General features: G+C 40.9%; 1 protein-coding gene and 1 long non-coding RNA gene across 12 annotated transcripts in view; one reads left to right on the top strand and one right to left on the bottom strand.

Moving 5' to 3' along the window:
• The window catches only part of TENM3 (teneurin transmembrane protein 3), a 323,364-nt gene that overhangs the window by 275,026 nt on the left and 23,943 nt on the right, over positions 1 to 24,395 (top strand). For 5 of the 8 annotated variants that reach the window (XM_056326386.1, XM_056326384.1, XM_056326381.1 and 2 more), the window contains 7 exons: positions 2,517 to 2,784; positions 3,366 to 3,509; positions 6,694 to 6,943; positions 7,347 to 7,367; positions 12,644 to 12,876; positions 13,422 to 13,576; positions 14,421 to 15,295. In XM_056326386.1, coding sequence (XP_056182361.1) covers positions 2,517 to 2,784; positions 3,366 to 3,509; positions 6,694 to 6,943; positions 7,347 to 7,367; positions 12,644 to 12,876; positions 13,422 to 13,576; positions 14,421 to 15,295 — 1,946 coding nt within the window. The remainder of the gene's footprint in view (positions 1 to 2,516; positions 2,785 to 3,365; positions 3,510 to 6,693; positions 6,944 to 7,346; positions 7,368 to 12,643; positions 12,877 to 13,421; positions 13,577 to 14,420; positions 15,296 to 24,395) is intronic. The other 3 variants (XM_056326387.1, XM_056326383.1, XM_056326380.1) reach the window with 1 other exon arrangement.
• Positions 15,306 to 23,808, bottom strand: LOC130143618 (uncharacterized). Of its 4 annotated transcripts, none has more exons than XR_008819812.1 (5): positions 22,605 to 23,808; positions 21,028 to 21,403; positions 17,810 to 18,595; positions 16,437 to 16,572; positions 15,306 to 15,906 (listed from the first exon to the last, which is right to left on the bottom strand). It is a non-coding gene; the product is annotated as an uncharacterized LOC130143618 (long non-coding RNA). The 4 variants fall into 4 exon arrangements; XR_008819813.1 differs by having other exon boundaries at positions 17,810 to 17,897; XR_008819810.1 differs by having other exon boundaries at positions 16,437 to 18,595.

Genomic DNA, 24,395 nt, shown 5'->3' with positions numbered 1-24,395 from the left:
TACCCGGTGACTTTCCTGATCGCTTTACAATTGATGTGTTGTCATGGCACCCATGGGATGCTCTCTGCTGTGCCTGATGGTTTAACTTTTCTGATGAACATTAAGCTGTTTAATTCTCTTTGTAATGCTTGATTCTGGGAGAGAGATTGAGTTGCGTAACTTTACCTCTACATTTTTAAAGTTCTCAAGAAAATAAGTTACTACAGGGGATATTTTATGGAAAGAAGGAAGTCGTAAGTTGGATTTCCAGCAGATATTTGAGCCTTCTGCAGAAACTAATAACAGGGCTTTGGATTTTGTTTTAAACCTCACTAAGAACTGCATGAGTGTCCTAGTTTCTAATTTGATAGTAATCCAAATACACAGTGGAATTTCTTGGAAGTTGAAACCTCAAGGTGTCCTCTTTATTGCCTGTTATCTCAGCCCAGAGTACTGGAAGACCACCTAAGTGTTTAACGCTGCTCTTCCGCAGTTGCAGTTGTAAAAAAAGCAGTGGTCATAACAGGAGACCAGTGAAGTCCATTAAATTGTGTCCTATTATCCGTGTATTACTTCTTTTTCTCCTCTTGCTTACAGAGACCTCCATCTGTTAGACTAGTTTTAATGTGCAGTATATGAGAGTCCCGCTGATGTCTTGAGGAGGAATTTGGCTTTTGTTCCCGGGTGGTTTGTGTTTTTCCTTCAGAGTCTTAGAAAAGGAGCATGTTCACAATCGCTTCTCTCTGGGCGCAGGGGGGTTTGTTTGCATACAAAAGATTTGCTTGTTCTCTGGCTTAGATACCATGAGTATATTGGGCTGAGGGAGAGCAGACTAGATTTACAAACAGAAATGATGCCACTCTCACCTCCTTCAAGTGGTGGTGCTGCTTGTAATTTCTTCTCGGTGATGGCAGGTTCTTGGTGGGGGAAAAGAAACATTCGAAAATTAAGAATTTATAAATCTGAATTTCATAGTTCTAATATTTTCCAATTCCTCCTTTATTTCCTACAGCTCTACTATGGTTTTACTGGAGAAGAAGAGTTTTATGTTTACGTGTATCAGATGTAAATAACGATTCATGCCAGGCAAAAAGTCGAAATACTATTTCTGGTTTTTTGTTACTGTTATTGGAGAGGAGGTAGATATAATTAATACCGTATCAATCTTTCTTTATATCTCACCAAAAGTGCTAACATAGGAGACGGCGTAGCACCTGTTGCCCTCCTCAGGAGCATAAACCCCATTATTTGACCCTATTCAGCACAGACGGTCAGTTGTTCAAAAGCAATGTCCGAGGGTTTCCCTGGCATAGAGGGCTGACTTTAGCACTCGTTTAGTAGCCAGCTTTCCATCCCACTGAAGTCTCATGCCTAATACTTGTGGCAGTGCTCTCCCTGAAGTCTGCTTTCCACCAACACTAATTACTGTTTGGTCTTAAGACTTTAGGACTAAGAGACAGGAAAGTAAAATAATGCTTTCCAAATTTATTTCCCCAAGAGTGCTCCTTTGACACCACCGAGGCTCTGGGCTTGTCCTTCAGCATCCTTTGCCCTCTCTTCCCACCAGAGAAATATTATTGTTATAAATATGTTTAGATACTTTTTTCTTTTTTTTTATTTCTTTTTCTTCTTTTTTTTTTCCCCCCAGCAAGCTGGGATAGTTGGTAGGTGCACACCTGAAGTGCTGGCTGTCAGTGTTTATGTCCTGACAGAGGTATAGGACACTATAGGCTGTCTTCATCCATATTCCACAGAAACCTTTCACATCCATCCATCACCCACAAAAGCTCCTCAGCTCAGAGGAAAAGACAAGGTAGAGGAGGGGAGGAACCTTTTTAAAAATAAAATTGAATCATTGCACCTCTCTGAAATGAGAAAGTGGTGAGCTGATGTCTGAGTAGTGAATATTGATCAGGAAATATGGAAAAGCTTTCCCTGAGGCATCCTGCTTATCTGTCTTCAAAATAAATGGAAGAATACTCTAGTTCAAAGTATTTACAATCCACAGGTAATGCAAATAATAAACCACATAAAAGTTCTTCCCGCTTCTACAGGAGCAATTAGACATCCCAACCCAATTCTGAAGCTTTGCGGTGCTCAGAGGCTCTGCTGCCTTTATTATGTATCCGTAGCTGGGTCGTGGGTGGCAGCAGCAGAAGGGGCTATTTTCACTTAGATGAAAGATGCCTGTTTTGCCTCTTGGTAAAAAGCAGTTGGGAATGTTTTCCCTCTCCTGCATGCTTCCTTTCCCCTCATTAAAATAAAGGAGGGATCTTTGAAATCCTTCAGCAGAAAGAATCAACTAAGCAGCTTCAGTATAATGAAGAATTTAGACTTCACTTTCCAGACAAAAAGGTGAAATATTGTTAGTTATTTATATATTTTTTTTACATTAAATGAAGGCTGGATTTAGATGATACCTCCTCTAATGGGTTGTCGTGTAGCATTACGTCAGGCCTCCTTTTGTGATAGCTGCATTGTTCTGTTTAATTTCAAAATCATTCAAATACGGTATTTTTTTCTTACCAATGCATTAGGTTCTTCATGAGGAAACAACAATACCAGGAACGGATTTGAAGTTATCATACTTAAGCTCCAGGGCTGCAGGATATAAATCTGTTCTGAAGATTACTATGACCCAATCTGTCATACCGTTTAATTTAATGAAGGTTCATCTTATGGTGGCAGTGGTGGGAAGACTTTTCCAGAAATGGTTCCCTGCATCCCCAAATCTGGCTTACACTTTCATATGGGATAAAACTGATGCATACAACCAGAGAGTCTATGGATTATCTGAAGCTGTTGGTATGTGTGTTACGGAAGCTTTTTTGCATTTTTACTGTTGTCTTCAAAATCAGGAAGCGCGTCTCAAATACTTGTATCCATTAAGTCCAAAATGTTTAGCTGAGTAAGATGAGAAATAATAATGGGTATAAAATATATTAGAAAATACTAATCTAAACTTTGAATTATAAGAAAAAAATTATTTCAAAAGGAAAAAGAAACCAGTGATTTTTCACTTCTAGTTCTTCTCCATGAAATAGCCTCCAGCCTAATAATATAGCGTGGTATTTAGGCTTCACGCTCCTCGTACTTCAGAGCGCAGCACAATAGCGTTCTGACGTACTTCACAGAATGGCTTTCCTCTATACCTGTCCTAATCCACTTACTTTCCATAACTAAAATTACTCTAATAACCCGGGATTGCATTTAAAATTATTTTGGAATTCTCTTTAGTAGTTTCAGTACATCTAAGGAAGCCACAGGGATTTTCAGGTAGCCTGGGAGAGCAGGAGAACGCGCGTAGTTGAAGGAAGTCACATCCTGGAAACTCTTCTTCTGGAACGACATCCTATACTTAATGAGGACATTTTTTGTTGTTTCAGTGTCTGTCGGTTATGAGTATGAGTCTTGCTTGGATCTAACTCTCTGGGAAAAGCGGACTGCCGTTTTGCAGGGTTATGAACTGGATGCCTCCAACATGGGTGGCTGGACGTTGGATAAGCATCACGTACTGGATGTTCAGAACGGTAAGGAGTTCATTTCCTTCTTGCTAATTTTAACACTCAGCTGCCCCACACTTCAGGTATCTCATTCTCCCTTTCAAATGTTTGCTTTGTTATTTTTAAAAAGGTAATTATGGAATGCTTTGCATATGGTAAATGCTTTGAGCTTTACAGTGGACATCATGTTTCTTCATCCTATAAATATATATGCGTTAATAGTTTCATCAGTGTCGGCCTGTGTTAGATACGCTTACCAAAAAAAAAAACCCAACCCAAAAATGTTGAAATTGTTTTTAAAAGTTGAGTGATGCTAAGGAGACGCTATTTCTAAAGCAATTGAATGTGGTGGTGGTGGGATTAGCTGTTTGTTTGTTAACAGTAACTTGGACAATGTTTTTCCTTCCAGTTTTCACAGTAAATGACAATCAAACAGCAGTAAGAGACATTCCTGCCAAACTGAGAGCTCTTCGCTCCCGATACTGATTCCTTATTTATACAGGAGGTGTTCCTCTTTGTGTTACGGTATCACCGGCTGCTCAGCGCAGCAGTTAGCACGTGGGTACTGTCTCTTCTGGAGGGTGAGCACTCATTTGCGCTCTCCTCCTGTTTAAATCCTTCCCTGAAGTGAATCCTCCCCGGGATGCTGAGGTCACCTTAGCACAGGGCAGGTGACGAACCGAGCACGAGCGTTTACGCCCCTTGTTTCAGGACAGAGTCCAGTTGCTAGTGAGCAGTTCTTTTTTGATGTCAGCGAAAAGATGAGGAGCGATACACATTTCTAAGAACTGTGCCCTGGCACCAAGGTGTGCCAGTGTGTCCAGTGTGCTACTCAGCAACTGTCTGGAGGGTGCCACGCTAAGTATACCCCAGCTCAACACTGAACAGGAGGAAATTTGGAAAAATGTGGCTGGAAGCATGCAAGAAAGGTGAAATAAGCAGCCGCATGGCGCAAGGTAGGAGTTGGTCAGACTAGATTTTTATGCAAAGGAGGAGCCCAGAAGTAATGCAGCAGGCAGAACGTCACTTTTGCAGTACCTGGTGTCCCTTGGAGTCTCCCACTAGTACCTGAGCATCTTTCGTGTGATACATCAATCGCCACCTAAAGCATTGCTTCACTGGTAGAAAACCGAGGTAACCAAATCGAGGGAGAAGGTGTCATTGTACCTAATTTAAAATGTCAAAAAAACCCTGTGTAAATTAATGTATATAAGGTAATCCTTCTGAAAATGTAAAGACCTATAATTACAAATACATATATAAGATTGATTCTGTTCACAAGGTAAATTGATGGTGGCTTTAAATTATGTTCAGGAGTACATTTGACAAGTAATGACTTTTCAAAGTGACGTGTGTCTAATTGAATAAACGAAGTGGAGAGTTGTAATGGCAAGGTGGATGAGCTGGAGAAATTTATTCAGAAGAGAGTGCAGAGAGTGTTTGTACGGGTATCCCGAACTAATGCAGTAAATAGTCTAATGTGCATCTTTTAGTCTGTGATAATAGAGGAGAAATGTGAAGGACCAATTTTTCAAGGTAATGACGGAATAAATCAGGTGCAATAGTGCACTGTGCTGACTTGAGGAATTCCTCTGATGAAAATTATAGAACTCGGCTATTTCAGGCAAAATTATGGTGCCATGATTGTCATAAATGATGTAACCATAGGAAAAGGGATTTCATATCCTGTTAATGTTTTCTGGCTTTAACTATTCATGAAAAACATGTTCTCCCTCTTTTGATTTAGATTACTTAGATCACTTGCCATTAGGTTTCCATAAGCCATGTTCGTTCTTCCCGATTTTATCATATGTATTGGTTTTACATTTATAATTTCCTAAATTTTAAACCATTAAAAAGTAGCGGAGACACCTAAAACATTTGAAAAGGAAAACAAAGGGGTTTTTTTCCTCCTATCTTACAGTATAGAGAGTGCATTTTGGGAGTGAGGAGAGAAAGAGGAATACATCGTAAATTTCTTGCAAGCATCTCAAAAGAGAAATGTATCCCTCAGCCCCAAACTGCCTTTGAAGCGCTGGGCATGCAATCAATAAAACACACATCACTCTAAAGTACAAAAGGACGTGTGGTTTACGTGGATTATACCACGGAAAGACATACTGTGACTTCGGAGCATAACCAGAATAGCTGCCCGTTTGTAGATACACCTCAGTGGATTCATCGGGAGGTACAATAATGAGGGTCCCGGCAACGTTTTAACACACTGTAAAGTCACCATTTTTTTTTCCTAAGACTGAAGATTTAACATAAAGCATACATTTTTCTTCTCAGATTTCTTGTGGAGGCTATAAGGAAGACAAATACTGCTGGCACATTGCTTTGTCTTCACGAAATTATTGTTCCTTTCATGCCTCAAAGCAGAATTAAGTTTAAGAGGCAGGTTGGCCTGGCACCACATTTTTTTTGTTGTTTTGACATTTTTAATAACTGTCTATAACTGCAGTCACGGTATTGAGGCAGGCTTTGTTGCCAGAGGTACATTTTTGTGGTGAGCTGAGCAAAGACTCTTTCGTAATGTAAAATTGAAGCAATCTCCAACTTTCTGAAGTAGCTCTTTAATTAATATTTACAATTTGCAGCAGTAATCCACTTTACATTGCATTTGGCATCATATTTGTAATTCATTTTAGAAGGACTTTAGGAATACAATTTCCAAATACATTTTTTCTATTTTATAAAATAGACACAGTTAGAATTTCAATCAGTTCTGGGGAATTTCAAAACTGTAAACATTTAGGAACACAAGACCTTGATTTTATTCAGTACACCTTGCATTTCCATCAACATGGTAATTTTTATTCTGAATTATAACCATTATTAAAATTTTAAAATAAGAATGACTGAAAAGTTGTTTGGGTTTTAAATACTAATATATTTAGTGTTTCTACTATATTTTGTGGACAAGGTAATTTAATGCTTTGTGTGTCTGTGGCTTAACTATAAGCGTTTTAATGAAGTTCTGATACTTGTAGTGAGAAAAATACATAGTGAGAATTAAAAGTCTGTTAAATTCTGTTAATCTACTGAAAGAATATTTAAAATATGTATGCATCATTTTATGTTTTCAGAGATTTTGTAGAATTTTCAGTATATGTAGACTGTAGAGAGAGCGTATATAGAGAGTTTTCAGAGCATTCAGATTTTTTTATAAACTTTTTTTTTGGTTTGCATTTTTTCTGTTATTTGCCAGGAATCCTCTACAAAGGAAACGGTGAAAATCAATTTATATCTCAGCAACCCCCAGTTGTTAGTAGCATTATGGGCAATGGAAGACGACGCAGCATCTCCTGTCCCAGTTGTAATGGTCAAGCTGATGGTAATAAATTACTGGCTCCAGTTGCCTTAGCTTGTGGGATAGATGGCAGCCTGTACGTGGGGGATTTCAACTATGTTCGGCGGATATTCCCATCTGGAAATGTAACTAGTGTTCTGGAGCTAAGGTATGGGGGGTTTCTCATCTTTGCGAATGGGTTGTGAATTCTAGTTGCAAACTGAAGTATTGACTAGATTCCTGTCATTGCGTGAGATAGAGTTTCCAAATGCTTTTGGGAACAAAGGTTTTAAACCATTTGAAGAACTATTTAAAACTGAAGTGAAAAAATTGTATCCTGGTAAAAGATTTTAGCGATGCTTACATAAAATGTGAGAATTTAATTGGCCCAAGGTAATTATTCTGTAGATTTTAAGAATTAACCTACTTAGTCGACACGAGTGGACAAAAGACAGTCATTCACTGCTTCACTAACGATAGATGAAATGTTGCCTTCTTTTCATCTTTTAACATCCTTTCTGAATGTTTTTCTAACAATGTTTTTCTGTTCTTTTTTACGTGCTCCCACCAAGAAATAAAGATTTTAGACATAGGTAAGCATTCCTTAAAGAAGATTTATATTTTTCTAACTGTTCTTTTTTCTTTTTTAACAAGTGAATGCTTATAATGGAGAAGTCGTTTCTGAGATGTATTACCAGAAAAGAGGAGTATTTTTCAAAAATAATGAGTTCATATGTTTTAGTTATGTCAGTTGTCAGGCTGTATCATCCTTTCGGATAAGAGTTCCTTTTTTCTCATCACTCTCTGTCCACCGTCAGGCTTCTTTTTGTGCTTTGTATGCCCACCTTTGCTTTCCCCTCATCTCTGCTCACTCCTATTCTTTGCTGGCAGCACTTTTGCTGATCCTGTCAAAACTCACTCATTAATCAGATACCCCAAATATGATGAGAATGGCATATAAGTAATAAAATTATAGAAGTATCAAGTGAGTTCGTTTCATTAGCCTTTTGAAGTTGAGTCTTTTCGGGCTTACATTTAACAGATTTGTTTCTTTAAAGGCAGACTTTTCTTAATAATGAAAACCGAAATTTTCCTATAATAACACAACTCTAGGAGTTAAGATTTTCAAGTACACCAAGATTCGTAAGACTGGTCATAAAATCAATAGTAATCAGAAGGATTGTAGCGCAACATTCACCTGTCCTGGCATCGCTACAGTGGTGGCAAGAACAGAAGGGAAGGCAGTGGATGCTTACAGTTGCTTTGCTGCAGCAGCCAGTGCTGAGACAAAACCAGTTATGCTAAAATCTTGTTGGATACGTGAAACCCTGCAAGGTTTTGTGGCAGAACCGCTCAGTGTAAGTCTCGGCAGCCCCGCTGGTCCCTTTCTCTCCTTTTTTGCTGCCAGTCGTTTTCCTTCCTTGTTTTTAAACAAATCCCAGAGAGTCATATCTCGGTTCTCTTTTTTTTTTAAATTCAGTTTCCTCTGGACACTCTTCTTTGTGAAGAAGGGGTTTCTGTTTGAGAAAGTATCTTTCAAATGTGTTAGGCAAAAAAATCCGTGACTAAATAAGGTGTTTGCATCAGCGCTAATGATCAGAACTGGGAGTTGATGCACGGTCTAGCTGGTTTTATGTTATTTTCCAGTTGTGACTTAGAGGCAGTGTCTTCCGTTTGGTGGGTTTAGGTTTTCACTATTACATTTAATTTGCATTTGTTCCACTCCTTTTAAAAGAATTCTATCCCTTGTGGTATCACAGAGTTGTGATTGCAGCTGGATAAGACATTGTCTTGGCATATGGGTGGAATACAGAATTATGCTCAAAATGGGAATTTGGAATGGACAAACAGGATTAAGGAACAGGCGCATAATGATGTTTGTTTTGCTGTGATTTAGTAGCAACATCCTCTGCTGCCTCTGGCAGAACTGTGGTCACAGACTCGGCTGCAGCGTTTCGGAAACTAGGTCCCCCCTGCACCTAAGAAAAGTTGGTGAGGGAGAACGGTGAAGTTTGTCTCCTTTATTCATGCCTACACATGCAGAAGCTCCGGGTGGCAAAAACTGCAATTGTACCGCCCAGATCAGTGTAACAGCGCTTCCGCGGGCCCGCACAGCGGCTGTGAGCGGGGATTCCTCCTGAGGCAGGAGGAGGCGTAGAGGACGGTGGGGCAGCGCTCTGCAGGAGGGCTTGTGGAGCCGGCAGGGGTGGATCCCGCTGCGCAGCCTGACGCGGTCTGCTACGCCTTGGAGTGTTCTCTCCCATCGTACCTTTGCCCAGTGTCCACTCCTGGCCTTAGGGGTTTGCTGCTCAGGGGCTTCCTAAGCCAAGAGTCGCATCTTTATGCTTACTGTCCCCCGGCAGCTTTTTATTCTGTTCATTTAGCCGATTTTTATTAAACATGTATAAACTTCGAGGGTCCGCTAAATCCTGCTGCCATGCCCAACTTCAGGACGCGCCATGAGACCAAATAGCTGCTTTTGCCGACGTGAAGCCATGCAGAGCCCTGGGAAATGCTGCGGAGAGCAGCACACCTGCCTGGGCTGCACGGGAGCGGGGCAAACCGTCCAGTTCAGGGCAAAGCCCTTCAAACTGCCGAGGGGAATTCAATGTGAACTGCGGTTTGGAGAGCAGCCCCCAGCAGACCGCTTGGGCTTCGTATAATTACTAGGTACTCAAAACTATGAAAAATCCCTAAAATAGGCCTTCCCCAAGTAATGAACAGGGGTGAACACTAGTTCAGTTCTCTTCATCTGTTCACACGTTCAACTCTCCTCACCCTTACCACAGTGCTCCAGGAGCACGGGGCGATGCGCCTCCCACCTCAAGGAGCCTGTACCCTAAATTAGAGAAACGATGCCTGTCAGATTTATCCTCTCATGTACTAGTGACCTAACATTTTTTCAATCTCCAAGCTGAACTGATGTCTTTATACACACTGCTGCCTGTGGGTGATTAATGCTGATAGGCATTCATGGGAGAAGTAATCTTTAGAAGGACTTTGAAGACAGGGAGGTCATTTGTAAGCTGTGGCAGTATCCCAAGTCTGTAGAGAGACAGAAAAAAGTTAAGCAAAACATAAAAATAGCTTTGAGGGTATGTGGTTTGGAAGGCACAGAGTGAGTGGCAGACAGGGGGGACTGAAGCAGAAAGGGTATTTTTTAAAAATTTGTGCATAGAGAGTAATGCAGGTGATGTGACAGCTGAAGAATTACAAGATAAAAGCAATGGGAAATAGATCACTACAGCTCTGCCTGTGTGAGTGCGCACTTTGAATTCAAAGCACTTAATATTATTTGGCACAGACAGAACAAGTTAATTTGTAGTTATTTGTCTTTACAGGAGCTCATGTTGGTATGTAACTGCATGTTTTGCAGAGCTACAGATAGCGATTAGGCGACACTGAATGAGTCAAGAACTTGCCATTGACTGAATTTTATTTCTTTGCTTTTGTTGCTATTGGTATAAGGCAGAAGCTTAATATCATTTCAGGCTGCAATGAAATAGAAGAACCTCTGTGCAGCTTTCCAACTGCTGGCTGCTTATCCCTCTACTATTTTTGAGATCTGCATAGTGTACGTGGATGTTTTCTGGCTAGAAAATAAATGTGGTTTTCACTGGACAGTTATTCATTTCCTCAAATTGTGCCTTGCTCCTGTGATTTAATAGGTTTTTTCTATGAGCTACAGCTACCTCAGCTTTTTAATCTTCACTTGAAAAGAAACACTAAAGTTAAGCCTGTTGTGTTATCTGAGAAAGGAGCCATTAGACATCTACGTATGACAAGTTGGAGAGTTTACATTGATTCAATAATAATATCCTATGCAAAGTTTGGGATTTTTTTTTCATGAAATGAGAAAATATTCTTAAATTAACAGCTGTATTTTTTTTTGTTTTGATGAGGATACACTACTTGCTATGAGAACTCATCCCCAGTAAGAACAGCTTTGTCATTTTTGTTGGAGTTAATTAGAACATAGAAAAATTTTCGTATCTATGACGAAAACAGCTTTAAAAATTCTTTTTAGAAAGAAATAATTGTTAGGCATAAATTAGTTATGGATTTGATGACCTTTTATTCCAACAATTGGAAAATATGATTGAGCTAATACTGTTAGATGCGTTGAAGAGAGGTACTTTTAGATTTCGGTAGTATAAGAAAGGATTTTAATTTTTATTGCAATGAAATAAAATTTAAATCCACATTTCACATTTTGCGATGTGTTTATATTTGAAGTTTCTTAAAGACCAAAGTAATCACCTATATCGGTATAAATTAATTAGTGTACAGAGGTGCAAATAATTTGTACACTACATAGTGATCATATTAGATGATCTCTCTGTAAAGTAAGGTTTCAAAAATACCTTTCAGCTATTTAGCACATTGGCAATAGATTTCTAACAGAGAAATTTCAAGTAAGCCTACGTTTGATTGTTTTCAGACATGCTGTACAACACTCGGCTCTAGAGCAGAGCTTTTTAAGAGGTGCTAATCACTGTGTATTTGATTTCATTAGTCTGCTTCACTTAGTTTCTTCCTTCTGAACCAACACGTTACAAGTCTTAAAGAAAATCCTATTTATGCAACACATTTTCTCTGTGTTTTTGTAATTGGATAGCTATAAAAATCTGTCCATGCTAAAAGACATAATTTGTTCACAAGTTGTTCCTGTTGGTCTCTTGTTGCTTTTTCCAAGTAGCAGTATATAAAAATGTGTTACATTAGCACAGTTACGTATTTACAAAACGTGAAGTATAACATTCTGCAACCAGATGTTTGGCTGTCACCGCGACTGGTAGATCTGTCTGAGCAGCACTTTTGCAAACATCAGAAGTGGGACCGACTGTTCTGACACTCTGCTTCAATCCATTAGGAGAGCATCTGAAATTACCTCCTGTATTTACATGACCTTATTTCAGCTCTTTGTGCCATAAATTAGGTCAGGAATCCCAACTGCACTGGGTTAAGTTTCTACATCATAATATATCAACCCAAGAAGTACTCTCCAGGGCTGGTGTTTTCACCAGCAGGGGAGAAAAGACAGTAATTCTCAATTATGTGGCACCAGTGGAGAGGCAAAATGTACGTTTCTGGGAAAATGGTTAGCAATATATATTTTCACTGTAATAAAGACTGTGTTGGCATAGTTAGTGGTTTTGTGCCAATGTGTACAGTTCCTTGAAATATGACTCTGAGTTAAGAAGAACAGAAAAGCTCCGCTCGGTGCTCCGGTGGAAAAGATGACATTTCCTCATGCATTAAATCATGCGTATCACGTCTTTGAAAGCAGTGGATTAAACAAATACTTATGAAGGATGTCTTATCTCTTGCCTGTGAACTAATAATACGAACTCTGCCTTATCTGTTTATGAATTATATAAACCATGCACCCCAGCAGCCTTATATAAGTTATAATAAGATAGATAGGCCGATAACAGCAACAAAGTATAAGCGAGGGCTGGGGTCCTGCTGCAAAGTGTGGAACTGGATCGAGGTTCCCAGAAAGCTTTTAGACTCCAGGATTTTGATTTGGCCTATTACAGAGAGAGGAGCTGCCTGTAATTACAGAGCACGGAACAGGCCTGCGAGCAGCACGGACAAAATGGATCTTCCGTCCCAGAAGGATGAGTAGTCTAGACTGAACCGCCTGTCACACGGGCAAGAAACGTGAACTTGAAAAGGTTTGGGGGCTCTGACCTGTGCTACCTGTGCCTAGAGCATCGCTGTCGGGTTTACCTATTTGTGTATGACTGCACATGAACTGAAGCCGTTTATTCTTGATCCGATGTTAGGTGCAATTAATTACAGCATATTCAATATATGTGCATAGATATATTGCAATACAGCAATACAAAATTTCATTTTGCAGCAACAACCCAGCTCACAGATACTACCTCGCAACCGACCCCGTGACGGGAGATTTGTATGTTTCCGACACAAACACGCGCAGGATTTATCGGCCCAGGTCGCTCACGGGTGCGAAAGACCTGACCAAAAACGCCGAGGTCATAGGAGGAACAGGGGAGCAGTGCCTGCCCTTTGATGAGGCCAGGTGTGGTGATGGAGGCAAGGCGGTGGAGGCAACTCTCATGAGCCCTAAAGGTAAAAAGAGTTATCCCTCCGTAATCTTCAAAATAATGTGAAAGTTCTGACCCAGGGGGGTGATCATGTTTAATTACTGAGCCTACCAGTTGGCTTAAAAATGTGGGTTTGAGTAATTTTTTCCAGCTGGAAAGACCATTGAGGAAGAGAGTTACAGGGGAGCTGGGCTGCTCTTTTAGGAACTATTTGGCTTACGTGGTTATTGAGCATTTTTAAATGCTCGTTTAGATAATGTGTTTGGCAGGCAACGGTGAAGATTTAAAATCAGCGTTGCTTTTGGTCCCACTTATCCCGTGTTTCACGTTAACTTAAAAGCTAGGCACTTCTCAACACACAACGGCAAACGACCAGCAAATGTGACCAGCAGCAGTACATTTCACACGGAACATTGGTTTATTATGAAAATATGTTTACAAGCTGCTTTACTGCCTAAGACCGTATTTTCTGCCCTTAATTTCTGCTAGATACATGCCACTTATGCCCTTAGTTACGGATAATGTATTCACTCTGGCACAAAAATCTAATTTTTATTCTCTTCACTAAAGGAATAGCAATTGACAAGAACGGGTTAATCTACTTTGTTGATGGGACCATGATCAGAAAAGTGGATCAGAATGGAATAATATCCACTTTGCTTGGCTCCAATGACCTGACCTCAGCACGACCTCTAACCTGTGATACCAGCATGCACATCAGCCAGGTACTTTTCAGCTGCTGCTAATTTGGAAAGCTGAGCTGGGGCTAGAAATGCAAATGCAGCTTTCTGGCCCCTTAAAATAAAACTGGGTGGAACGCGCAATGGATATGTGACAGCAGAATTTGGGAGAAAGAAACCTGTTCCAAGGGCATGAGTCGCGGTGTATTCTCTTAGCTCTAAATGCTGCTGTATTCAGTTTTCTGCCCGTAAAGTTCAGTTCAGTTTAGACCGGCAAAACTATCAGCAGGAAACACTAAGTCTGGTAGTAAATACTGGGAGAATGGCAGATCTGTTCGAACTGTCTTGGCGCGTTGATGTTTTCTGAATCACTAACGTCCTTAGCCCGCTGGAGTGAATGAGAGGATATCTACAAAAAAACGTATTTTTCTGTTTGTCTCAAGAAGCTTGTGTAGGTGAGGCAGGACCTCAGTAGTGGTATTTTTAAAAATGCAGTACAGTGTTTTGTAACCTGGAAGGTAATAAGTTATTTTTGATACTACACGAATAAAAGATGAGTACTGTCCTTAAAGTTTGTATTTAGTTGTTATCCATCTTTATTTTATTTACGGATTTGTGACACAGAAAAGTATAGCATTTAGTGGAGGGGCTATTACGGTTCCAATGCAGCTGGGGTTTTTTTTTTCTGATAAAGTAGATGTCTGAATGTTGTTCCCTTTGCCTCCCTGCAAACCTTTAGCTTCTGTGTCCATTTTCATATCGGTCTTGTTGTCGTGATTGCTTACAGCACATGAAAAATATCCTTCCAGCGGTGTCTAAAACTGAAGGTGAATGAATTCATTTCTTCTGTGCTGGTTAACTGTTTAACAAAACACTTCTGTTTGCTAAGGTTCGTCTGGAATGGCCTACAGATTTAGCCATCAACCCAATGGATAACTCCATTTACGTTTTGGATAACAACGTGGTTTTGCAGATCACTGAAAACCGTCAGGTTCGCATTGCTGCCGGGAGGCCCATGCATTGCCAGGTTCCTGGAGTGGAGTACACGGTGGGAAAGCACGCGGTACAGACCACGCTGGAGTCAGCAACCGCCATCGCCGTGTCCTACAGCGGGGTGCTTTACATTACAGAAACCGATGAAAAAAAGATTAATAGGATAAGACAGGTCACAACCGATGGAGAGATCTCATTAGTTGCTGGAATACCCTCAGACTGCGATTGCAAAAATGATGTCAACTGTGACTGTTACCAAAACGGAGACGGCTACGCTAAAGACGCCAAACTGAACGCCCCCTCCTCCTTAGCTGTGTCTCCGGACGGCACCCTGTATATCGCTGATCTGGGAAATATTAGGATACGGGCTGTGTCAAAGAACAAACCCTTACTGAACTCGGTGAACTTCTACGAAGTTGCTTCTCCAACTGACCAAGAGCTTTATATCTTTGATGTCAACGGTACTCACCAGTACACTGTGAGTTTAGTCACCGGGGACTATCTGTACAATTTCAGCTATAGCAACGATAATGATATTACAGCAGTAACGGACAGCAATGGGAATACTCTTCGTATCAGACGGGATCCCAACCGGATGCCGGTGAGAGTGGTCTCTCCTGATAACCAGGTCATCTGGCTGACGATAGGCACCAATGGATGTTTGAAAAGCATGACGGCACAAGGGCAGGAGCTTGTCTTATTTACCTACCATGGCAACAGTGGACTTCTGGCGACTAAAAGCGACGAGACTGGATGGACAACTTTCTTTGAGTAAGTACATAAAATGAAGTCAGATGCCTTGTAGTTTTACAGTACCATTTGACGTATTTCTAGAGACTAATGAAGTAACTCTAAAGGTGACCCATGATAACAAAAAAAACAGCAACATACTTTTTGTTTCCCATGCTGTCTTCCTCTGTCTGTCTTCTAAACATTCGGTCTGAATAATTTTAAATTCATTATTTTGAATTTCAGTTTTATATATTGAAATAATAGACAACATTTCACTCTCGTCAAGAAAGCTGTAACTCAGACAGCCACAATTTTGTAGATTTGCATCAAAAACTAGATTTTTCATCCCATTTGCTCATTAGATTGATGTTGTTCTGCATCAAATACTGACAAGGAATCTGTCATCACTGCTCAGTATTTTTTCCTTTCTTCTTTTCTAAGTAAAAGCATGTCTGCGTGGTCTTTTACACCCCCAACAAAAAGTCTGAGTGGGTATTTTTTTGGAGTTGTAAAAGGTTGTATTTCACTGAGTGGCAAATACGCAGGAAGGATCTCGTGGATGACACAGCAGGCTTTCACACAGGTGGACCCGAGCAGAGGAAGCTGAGAAACGTGGGCCGTGGGGGAAGTGTCATTCCTGCAGGAATAAGCTGAAAACAATGTGCGGTATACAGGTGTGAGCACAGCAGCGAGGGGTGTTAGTGGAACAGTAGGACTTGTAATTTTATCAACCTCAGAAAAAAAGTCTTTTCAGTGAATTGCTTTACCCTGTGTTACAGTCATTAAGTCATCAATGCCTGTTCATAACAGCCAGATTAGCAAAACGTTTTGCAGAATCCTCAATTATATTGACTAAGGAAGGTCCTGACAATTTATAGATAAACTTGTAGAAACTGAGAGTTCACATACAGGTTTTATAGGCAACTTCACGCCCAAATGAGCTGAACTAAAAACGGATACACCAAACAAAACGTAACAAAAATGCAGCTTAAAACACAATTTCTTTCAGAAGAGGCTGATGTAGAATTAACACAGCTTTTTTTTCAGTTAATCTCTGTCAACTGGAAAAACCACGTGTATCTTTAAATCACGTGAAAGACAGGCTAAGGCTAGATAAAAATGGAAGGAGTGGAAGACATAGAGTTAGTATGGTAAGTAAAGTTGTTAAGAGGGCCCTCACCAGAAGTATTCAGGATTACAAGGGGCATCATGAAAATCCAGTAAGTCCCTCTTCTTTTTCTTTATTTTTGTTTTACCTCTTCTCTTCTCCTATCTTTGTGATGAAATGCAGTAGCAACGGCTGCCAAGGTCAGGGCCTAAAAAAAAAGCTTTCAATTCAACACACATGATAAAGAAAATAAAGTGCCCGTGTCAGGCAGTGGCAGCAAAGCCAAACATCTGTGTTCTGAGATAACTTCATATTGCTGTCAGTGTACATTTGGCTGAGGCAGCGTGCAGGAGGACTCTGAACACCTGTATGTACTCTCCAGCCTCTACATATGCCCATCAGAGACACGAGGGCAGCAGGTGCTGCTTCACTGCATATTGTGTCCTGAAGTGGAGACAGGGCTAGAGATGCTGATCCCTAACAAAGACAGCAGGTGGAATGGTGCTGCTGCCAGTTTTAAGGTATTCTTACACTAATCTGTAAATTGGCAGGGCTTTGGTAGCGGGCACGTTCCCAAAACAGTAGCACACATCTGTAATATTTAATTGTGCACTGGTACATCCGCTGCGTATCTTTTTAGGTCCTGCCAAGAGGACACAGAAGCACAGGGAGGATACACAGAGGAATGAGAAACGGTTTGGGCGGGAGGGGCGTGTGTTCTGCTCCTCATCTCCCAGTCCTGTACGCTGAGAGACCAAAGCACAGCTTGGGATGGGCTGGGAACAGCCATCCATTTCCATGGAGAGTATATTTGGTGTTTAACTGTGACACACACAACCCCTTGTTTCCAGCAGGCGAGCTGGGCAAGGCAGTCAATCTGGGGGATAGTGAAGTCCCTTACTGAAATGAAGGCATCTGCTGGGTACAGCAGGCGCTTTAAATCATGCTGGCATTCATACCGGCTAATTGAGGACCTCCAGTTTTAATCAGGGCAGTAATTTCTCACCATGTTGCCCGTAGTTTTTGTGTAGCCTACTGTGGTGTACTGCAGAAGTAGCTGATGGCTCCTGGATGTATCTTAATGGCGTCTGTGTGATCGCAAAAAAGTGCGTATTGTAGTCACTGTTAGGCAGCTGATAGGTCTGGGTTTCATCATAGGGAGAATCCAGGGTACTGTGTGTCATGAAGTGCGTAGTTACTTACTGAGTCGGTAAATAGCCATCTTTCACACCCGATCTGCTTTCACGCAGGCTTTCTGGCCTGAGATAGGTTACAGCCAGCTGGCTTACGGAGCACCCAAAGGCCAAGCTGTTCCCCTCAGGAAGTATTAGTGTTATTTCCAAGCTGCTGTTTCTGCACTTCTTAAACAATTACCTCCGACCACTGTCTCGTTAGAATTTCCAAGCTGAAATAATTACGGAGAAAGATAGGCAATTTTCACTCACCCCAGATCCGTAAGTGTATCAGGCTTTTGTGGAAGCACAGATATTAATCTCCTTCCCCACAGCCACGGTGAAGCAGTAATCTGTTCAGCTGCAACGGGGAAGATTCAGATTAGACATTTGGAGAAACTTCACAGTGAAGATCTGGAGCCCTGCAGCAGTCAGACGATGGTGACCCCTTGCCCTTCACAGACTGTCTTTAAGAACAGATTCCAGAGTAACAATTCGGACATCTTCCAGGAGTAACACAGGATCTTGCCACGGGGTAGGGCTTGGACCACATGACCTCTTAAGGTCCCTTGCAATCACGTTTTCTATGATGCTCTGTACAAGTTAATACCAAAAGTAAAAAACTGCACTGATTATGTAAAGCTACAGGCAGCAAGTGGGAAAAAAACCCACAGTGTTATTTTTCTTGCCAAGACAGCATTCTTAAAAACATCCACTGGGCATCGTAGCTGCTTGCTTCTTTTTAACATAAAATCCCCATGCGCTAAATTTGTGTCTCTGTATTTTGCTTCTGAAGAAGAAGTAGATATAAACATGACCGTTTTGCCATTTTCTATTTGAGGATCAGCAAACATTATTGTGACTTTGCTTTTCAGTACTGATGACTTGCAACGTTACATCTGACCTGGCTGGGTTTCCAGAGGCTTCTGCTACTATTGCCAAAATAGATGGAAACCTTGTGTAAGGTGACATGGTAACCTGTCTGTATCTCTTTCCCAGGTTTTGCATATTCACGTTTGTAGGCAGTGTGGGCTAAAAAATTTTCAGCTGGAGAGTTTTCTGTTGAAAAAGATGAAGTCTTGTTAAAACGGAAAAGTTTCCCTCAAACGTCAGGCGAGGAATAAGAAATCAGGAGAAGAAATCATTCTGCCTTCCTTGTTCTATTTTAGTAATAGCAAAGTATTTCTGTTTCATTGCTGGATGCAATTTTTTTTTTTTTTAATATCAGAATTTATTTATGTTCTTCGTTTACTCTATTGTATTACTCAGATTCTCAAAATATTTGGGGAAGGGAATGGAATTTCTATTCCGTGGTGAATTTAGACTTTCTTCCCACTCAGAGTTAAAACTTTTCAACTGTTAGGGGACTAGAAATGTCATTTTTCAACCAGCTCTGAGTATGGCTGGGTTGTTTCACCCTTTGGTTGTCACACGTCTGTTTAAATGGCAGAAGTTACACCGGAGTAAAAATAGTGCGGTTTTAGTAATAAAAAAATGAGTCTTTGGAGCTAATTCAGCAACAGCTTTGTTAACTACTCTCCTGGGCAAACCTGTTTGTATAACCAGAGCGTGGACCCAAAGAACTTAGATCGTTTTAGTTGAGTTCTCAGTGATGACAGCAGATTTATGAAAATGATTTAATCTTTTTTACCTTTTTTTTGAAAGGAGGAAATCTTTGAAAAAACATTGCATCCCAAAAACAGGCAATCACTGCTCTGGCATATATTAAAGCATTTGGACTTGTTTCTTTTCATGGCTTTTTTCCACAGTCTAAATCACACTAACATCGGATCCAAAAGAAGTTTACTTTTTTATTTCATTTAGGCTGGACACTAATTAATCTAGAGTTGAGTGTATTTAGTCTCCACTTTGAGTGAAGAAGGGAAGGACTGACATACAGGAAATACTTTTTTTATACTTTTTGTGTTTTTTACAGTGAAAATGTTCAGATTATTTAGGGTATCATATAATCTCTTTACAGTATTTGTTTACAGACTTTGCTTTTATATCTCTATGTATCTTTGTGGACAATGGATTTCTAAATTCCTATTTTGTTAAGGGTTATAATCTGCTGATCAAAATTGAAACTGTGTATTTCAAGAAATGTTACTTTTGTAAAGTACTGTTACTGAAATTCATAGTGTTACCTGTTATCGAGGGTCTAAAAACTTGCTGAACAGAAAAGATATTAACAGAGTATTCACAGAAATGATTGAAAATACACACATACTGAAAAACCAACGGAGCCATATGAAGCTAGAAGTCCTCCGGCTTAGGTTTTGTAATGAAATTATGATATTAAACAAGGTATAAAAGTAATCGGGCTAATAGAATTCTATTGTCATAAAATTGTGAGATTTCTGAGCTGGAAACTGTTAACTGCATATTATGTATGCATAATATGAATGTTCAAACAGAAAAAACTTGAAAGTTGAACTAATTATGTAAGTATTAGCATTTTGGAAGTGACACTTCCTAGCTAGCCCTTGTGTGCAGCAGTTTCCATTCTGCCTTCACATACAGAGAGCTAAGCCAGGTGCACAGGAGCATTTTCTCTGCACCTAAGTTTCTGGATTATCAGAAGTCCTAAAAAGCCTCGTGCCCCTGTGCAATCGTTCACTCTTTTCAGGAGGTCAGACTGCCCCCCAGCCTGCCATCCCAGGTCACCATCAAAGCCCTGGCACGCCAGCAGTTGCCAGCCAGGCTTTAAAGTCAGCTGAAAATGTGTAGAAAGCTTGCTGTTAATTGAAAGGTTGGCAACGCTCAAGAGGGCAAATTATTCCAGATAAAAAGCTGCTGTTACTCACGGTGTTTAATCTGGCCAGGAGCGTAAGGCAGCCCTCTAAGAAGGTCCCAAGCGTCTTGTTCAGCCCCACTTTCTGAATCGAGTCACTCCCCTGGAGCTGCTGGGAGCTGAGCCTGCGCTCGAGGGGGTGTCAGAACCTTGCTGCGCCCACTCAGCTTGCTGCCCAACTACCCTGCGTAACTTCAGCTGGGGCGTTGGCGGGATTGCTGGTCTGCTGCCCCGCCAGCCTCTGGCACTTGGCGCTCCTCTGGTTGCTCGAGGAACTGGTAGAGGCTGCTCGCGAGGCAGGATCTCTCCGGGGCAAGAAGACAGCCTTTGCTGCCTGGGCAGCCCCTGCTGAGGTTGGGCTGCACTGGGGAGGCTGCAGTCTACGTGCACACCCGTGCACTTGGCAGTCACCTGGTCTCTGACGGCCACGTAGTGCTTCCAGATGGTTTAGGACAACCTGCGGTCAGCCCGCTGTCGGGGATCCATCCCTCTGTGGTCCCAGCCCAGGGGCTTCTGCAGGTCCCTCTGGGAAGAGGCAACTGTTTCTCCATGTTACAGCTCCCCTGGAAGGTGCAAGCTGCACGTGCTCCCCTCTGGCCTCCTTGAACCCTTTTGTTTGGTTAAACTCGGGTAACTTTCCTCGTTAGCCTGTGAATTAATCCCAATAAGCCACTTTCTTACCTCTTTCCTGCCTTACCTCCTCTTGCCTTTCTCTCCTGTCAGGAGTAGTATCAGCAGGTAGAGATCTGATCCAGATTCAGATGCCTCTTCCTCCTCCTCCCTGGAAATCCACCGCCCTTCTTCCATGTCTTTCTGCTCTCCAGACCTTGCCCTCCTACTGTGATGCCTTATTTTTTTACCTCGCTCCTTCCCATGTCTCCCGTCATTATTTCTCTACGGCGTGTTTGGCTTCCCTGCCTTTTCCTTTCCCAGCAGTGCATTTCTTCTCAATCCCCTCTTGTATCTCTTGACAGTCCATCCAGCGTTTCCCCGGGCACTTCGTGCCCTGAGCTCATTTGTCTTCTTCCCCTCCTCCCTCTCCTGGTTCAATTCCTGTCTCCGAAGGAATGCAACTGAAATCAAAGAGAGTGACATTAGCGGCAGAGCCCTTACAAGTTTACTTTGCTCCCACAGTTAAATTAACGAGCTTTCCAGCCATTCTGGAGAGGTGGTGAAATCATGCAGAATGTGAAATTCTTACAATAACTTACAGACTAGACAGAATTGCAGGTAAAAATCTGTTTTCACTGAGTGCTACAGAGTATCAGCCTTTGCATATTACGCTTTTATTAACAATGCATTCAGTGCTGTGACTGCCTTAAAACTCTGTGATGCAGAGTAAGATACTGCCTCTGGTTTGGGCTTGTTTAGTTTCCCCACGTACCAGGCGTATCATCTGTAACTGTCGGCATTTGGCAACAAGGAACAGATGATATTTTGCAGTTTTCCTCTTGCTTCATCTGAATGCATTGCTTATGGAGTCTGACTTGGAAATACTGAGATTTGGCTTGTAAAAAGTCTACTGAACTTCTACTGAAAGATTCCATTCAGATAAAAGCAAGTATTTAGTGGTGATCAGATAAAAATTATCCCACCCACCCCCCCAAACAGTGTCAATTCACTTGCATTTTTACTGTATATTAAGAGGTTCACAACTCATAATTAATATTTCTATTTGTGTTCATTTTTCTACCATATTCATATTTCAGTAAAATGAATATCTAAAAATGCCTCATCGTCTTTATTTCTTGCAATTTGGAGGATTTCATTCTAATTTGATTCTGTTTTCTTACAAATACCAGAACTTTTTACAAAATTGTAATCTGGATTTTTTTATCACCTCTAAACAGCATTCTCTGGATGTCCTTGGTATCGTAGTGCTTTTTAGATATTTTTATCCTTTTACCATCAACAGCCTTCTGTACCTTCTGCTTTTACTGCTTCTTGCTTCACCAGTGTAAAACACAATGACTTCACCATTAACCCTGTAATTAACCATGCTCATTAAAACAGTTTTCTTCAGCCGATTACCATATTCTTGCATTGACTTCTGTGGCATCACATCAGCCCTTGATTGCAAACCATGACTTACAAGTGCAATGTCTTTAATCTTCCCATATTATATTTAATATATAAAAGCAACAAAAGACGTAGTGTCTTCTTTCTTAACCATCTCTGAACTGTCTTTTTAGGACTGTTTTTGAAATAACCAGTCTTTGCATAAGTGCCTCTTTATCCACATCGCCTGTCTCAATCCAGCATGCAATACATAACATTCCTCCCTTAAAGCACATTTCGGGGACTAGCTGGTTCCCTGTCAGTCAAGATTTGGGGCTTCTCCTCCTCTCAGCATGGCACAAATTGAAACTAGTAGGCATAACTGTCTCTCACCGTTTCATGTAGACCTGTGGAGGCAAGGCTGACCAAAAGGCAATTAAAACACTTCCCTCTATTCAAACAAGCTAAGTATTCCCCCTATCCAAAGAGAACTTTCAGGGGAAGATATCAAGCGGACATGTTTGATTCGTGCACAACCACAAGCTGAAGAACAACATGGTTTGTTCAAACCTTCCCATAGATAAATCAGTACTACACAAACATGTAACCATGTTTTGTGCAACATTCAGGTTTTGAGAGGAGCCTAGTGACAGTTGTGCTTTCTGACCGTACTTACCATGTTTCTTCTTTAGATAAATTGTTAAATAATTTTTTTAAATTTCTAACTTCAACTTCCTTTTACTAAGAATAGAGGTTATGATCTCACGATTTTCTAAACTGGAAATGTAACTCAACTTTACAGTAAATTTCATAATTATAATACAGCATGGTGTTACATACTTCAGTCTTGCAAGACTTGTGCTGACAGTGGAGCACACAAACCTGCTGCTCATCCTGCTTAATAACAAAGCAGCCGTGTATAGATACCATTAGATATAAATGTGAAATTTTTTAGAGCACTGTAGTGTGTCCCTAATTGCCCTGATATCAGTAGCATAGCTCGTCTAATAGACGTTTACCCATTTCTTCATTCTTAAATGTTTACTGTTCCTTGTGCTTAAAACTAGGCTAAGTAATAAAAGCAGATCTGAGAAACTGTTGAATAGGTAGTAATACCAAAATAGCAATGCTGAAGACACATAACAACATTATTACATCTTACATGCATGAGAGAAGAAGTGCTTTGATTTCTGTCAAGAAAATCGGCATATAATGTCTCTGTGGGTTTGGAAAGCACTTAAAAAGTAAGGATAGTTCAGCAAAAAAATGGCATTGTTCCTATTAATGACATAAATGTCCTGCATTGTCAATCCAGGTTCCTGAAAGTATCCGTTTCACATTTGGCTTTATCAGGGACTTGATACCGTTTGTTCAGTTACTGACATAGTTAATATTCTTGTCCCATGTTAATTTTCTTTGTCAAACAGAACTGTCAGGGAGGCTACAGCTGAGCTCGCTCGCTCTTCTTTACACTCACTTCACAAGGTGCAGCGAGGGTGGGAGGGCGGCTCCAGACGGCAGCTGAAAAGGCAGCTCCCTATTTTCAGTCATTCTGTATTTTGAACACACGGTCCTAATTTACAAGTCTTATCAAGAGATTTGGTCCTCCTTGATGTCCCCAGTGAGGCTGGACTGATCAGCTCTTTAGGGAGCCTACAAGGCACATGAAGTTGAAAGTCCTACCTTGTTCCCTCCAAAGAGGGGAGACTCTGGCTCCTCAAGTCTGTAGTGGTGCCTCGGAGGAATAAGGATGTTATGCCAAGTTACTCGCAGAGCTGGCGTCGAGCAGCATTTGTTTACCATTTGCTATTCCACTGTCCTAAAAGAAAAAAAATATATACCTATATAATCCGGCTGCCCTTTTGTTAAATCTGCTTTTCAAACATAATGCTATTTAATAAGTTTATGTCTGCTTTTTGTGACCCTATAAAACCACCTTCACAGAGTTTTTACCTTTCAAAATGGAGAAGGAGAAAAAAAGAAAGGGGGGGGGGAAGAAGAATTAAGAGGAAAAAAGCAACATTACAGCTTCTTCTGTTGACAAAAATGTCTGGCTAAGGAGACCAG

Source organism: Falco biarmicus, chromosome 1 (assembly GCF_023638135.1).
Source record: "Falco biarmicus isolate bFalBia1 chromosome 1, bFalBia1.pri, whole genome shotgun sequence".
NCBI lineage: Eukaryota > Metazoa > Chordata > Aves > Falconiformes > Falconidae > Falco > Falco biarmicus.
The sequence above is the reverse complement of the archived record's forward strand: the minus strand, read 5'-3'. Positions and strand labels throughout refer to the sequence as shown.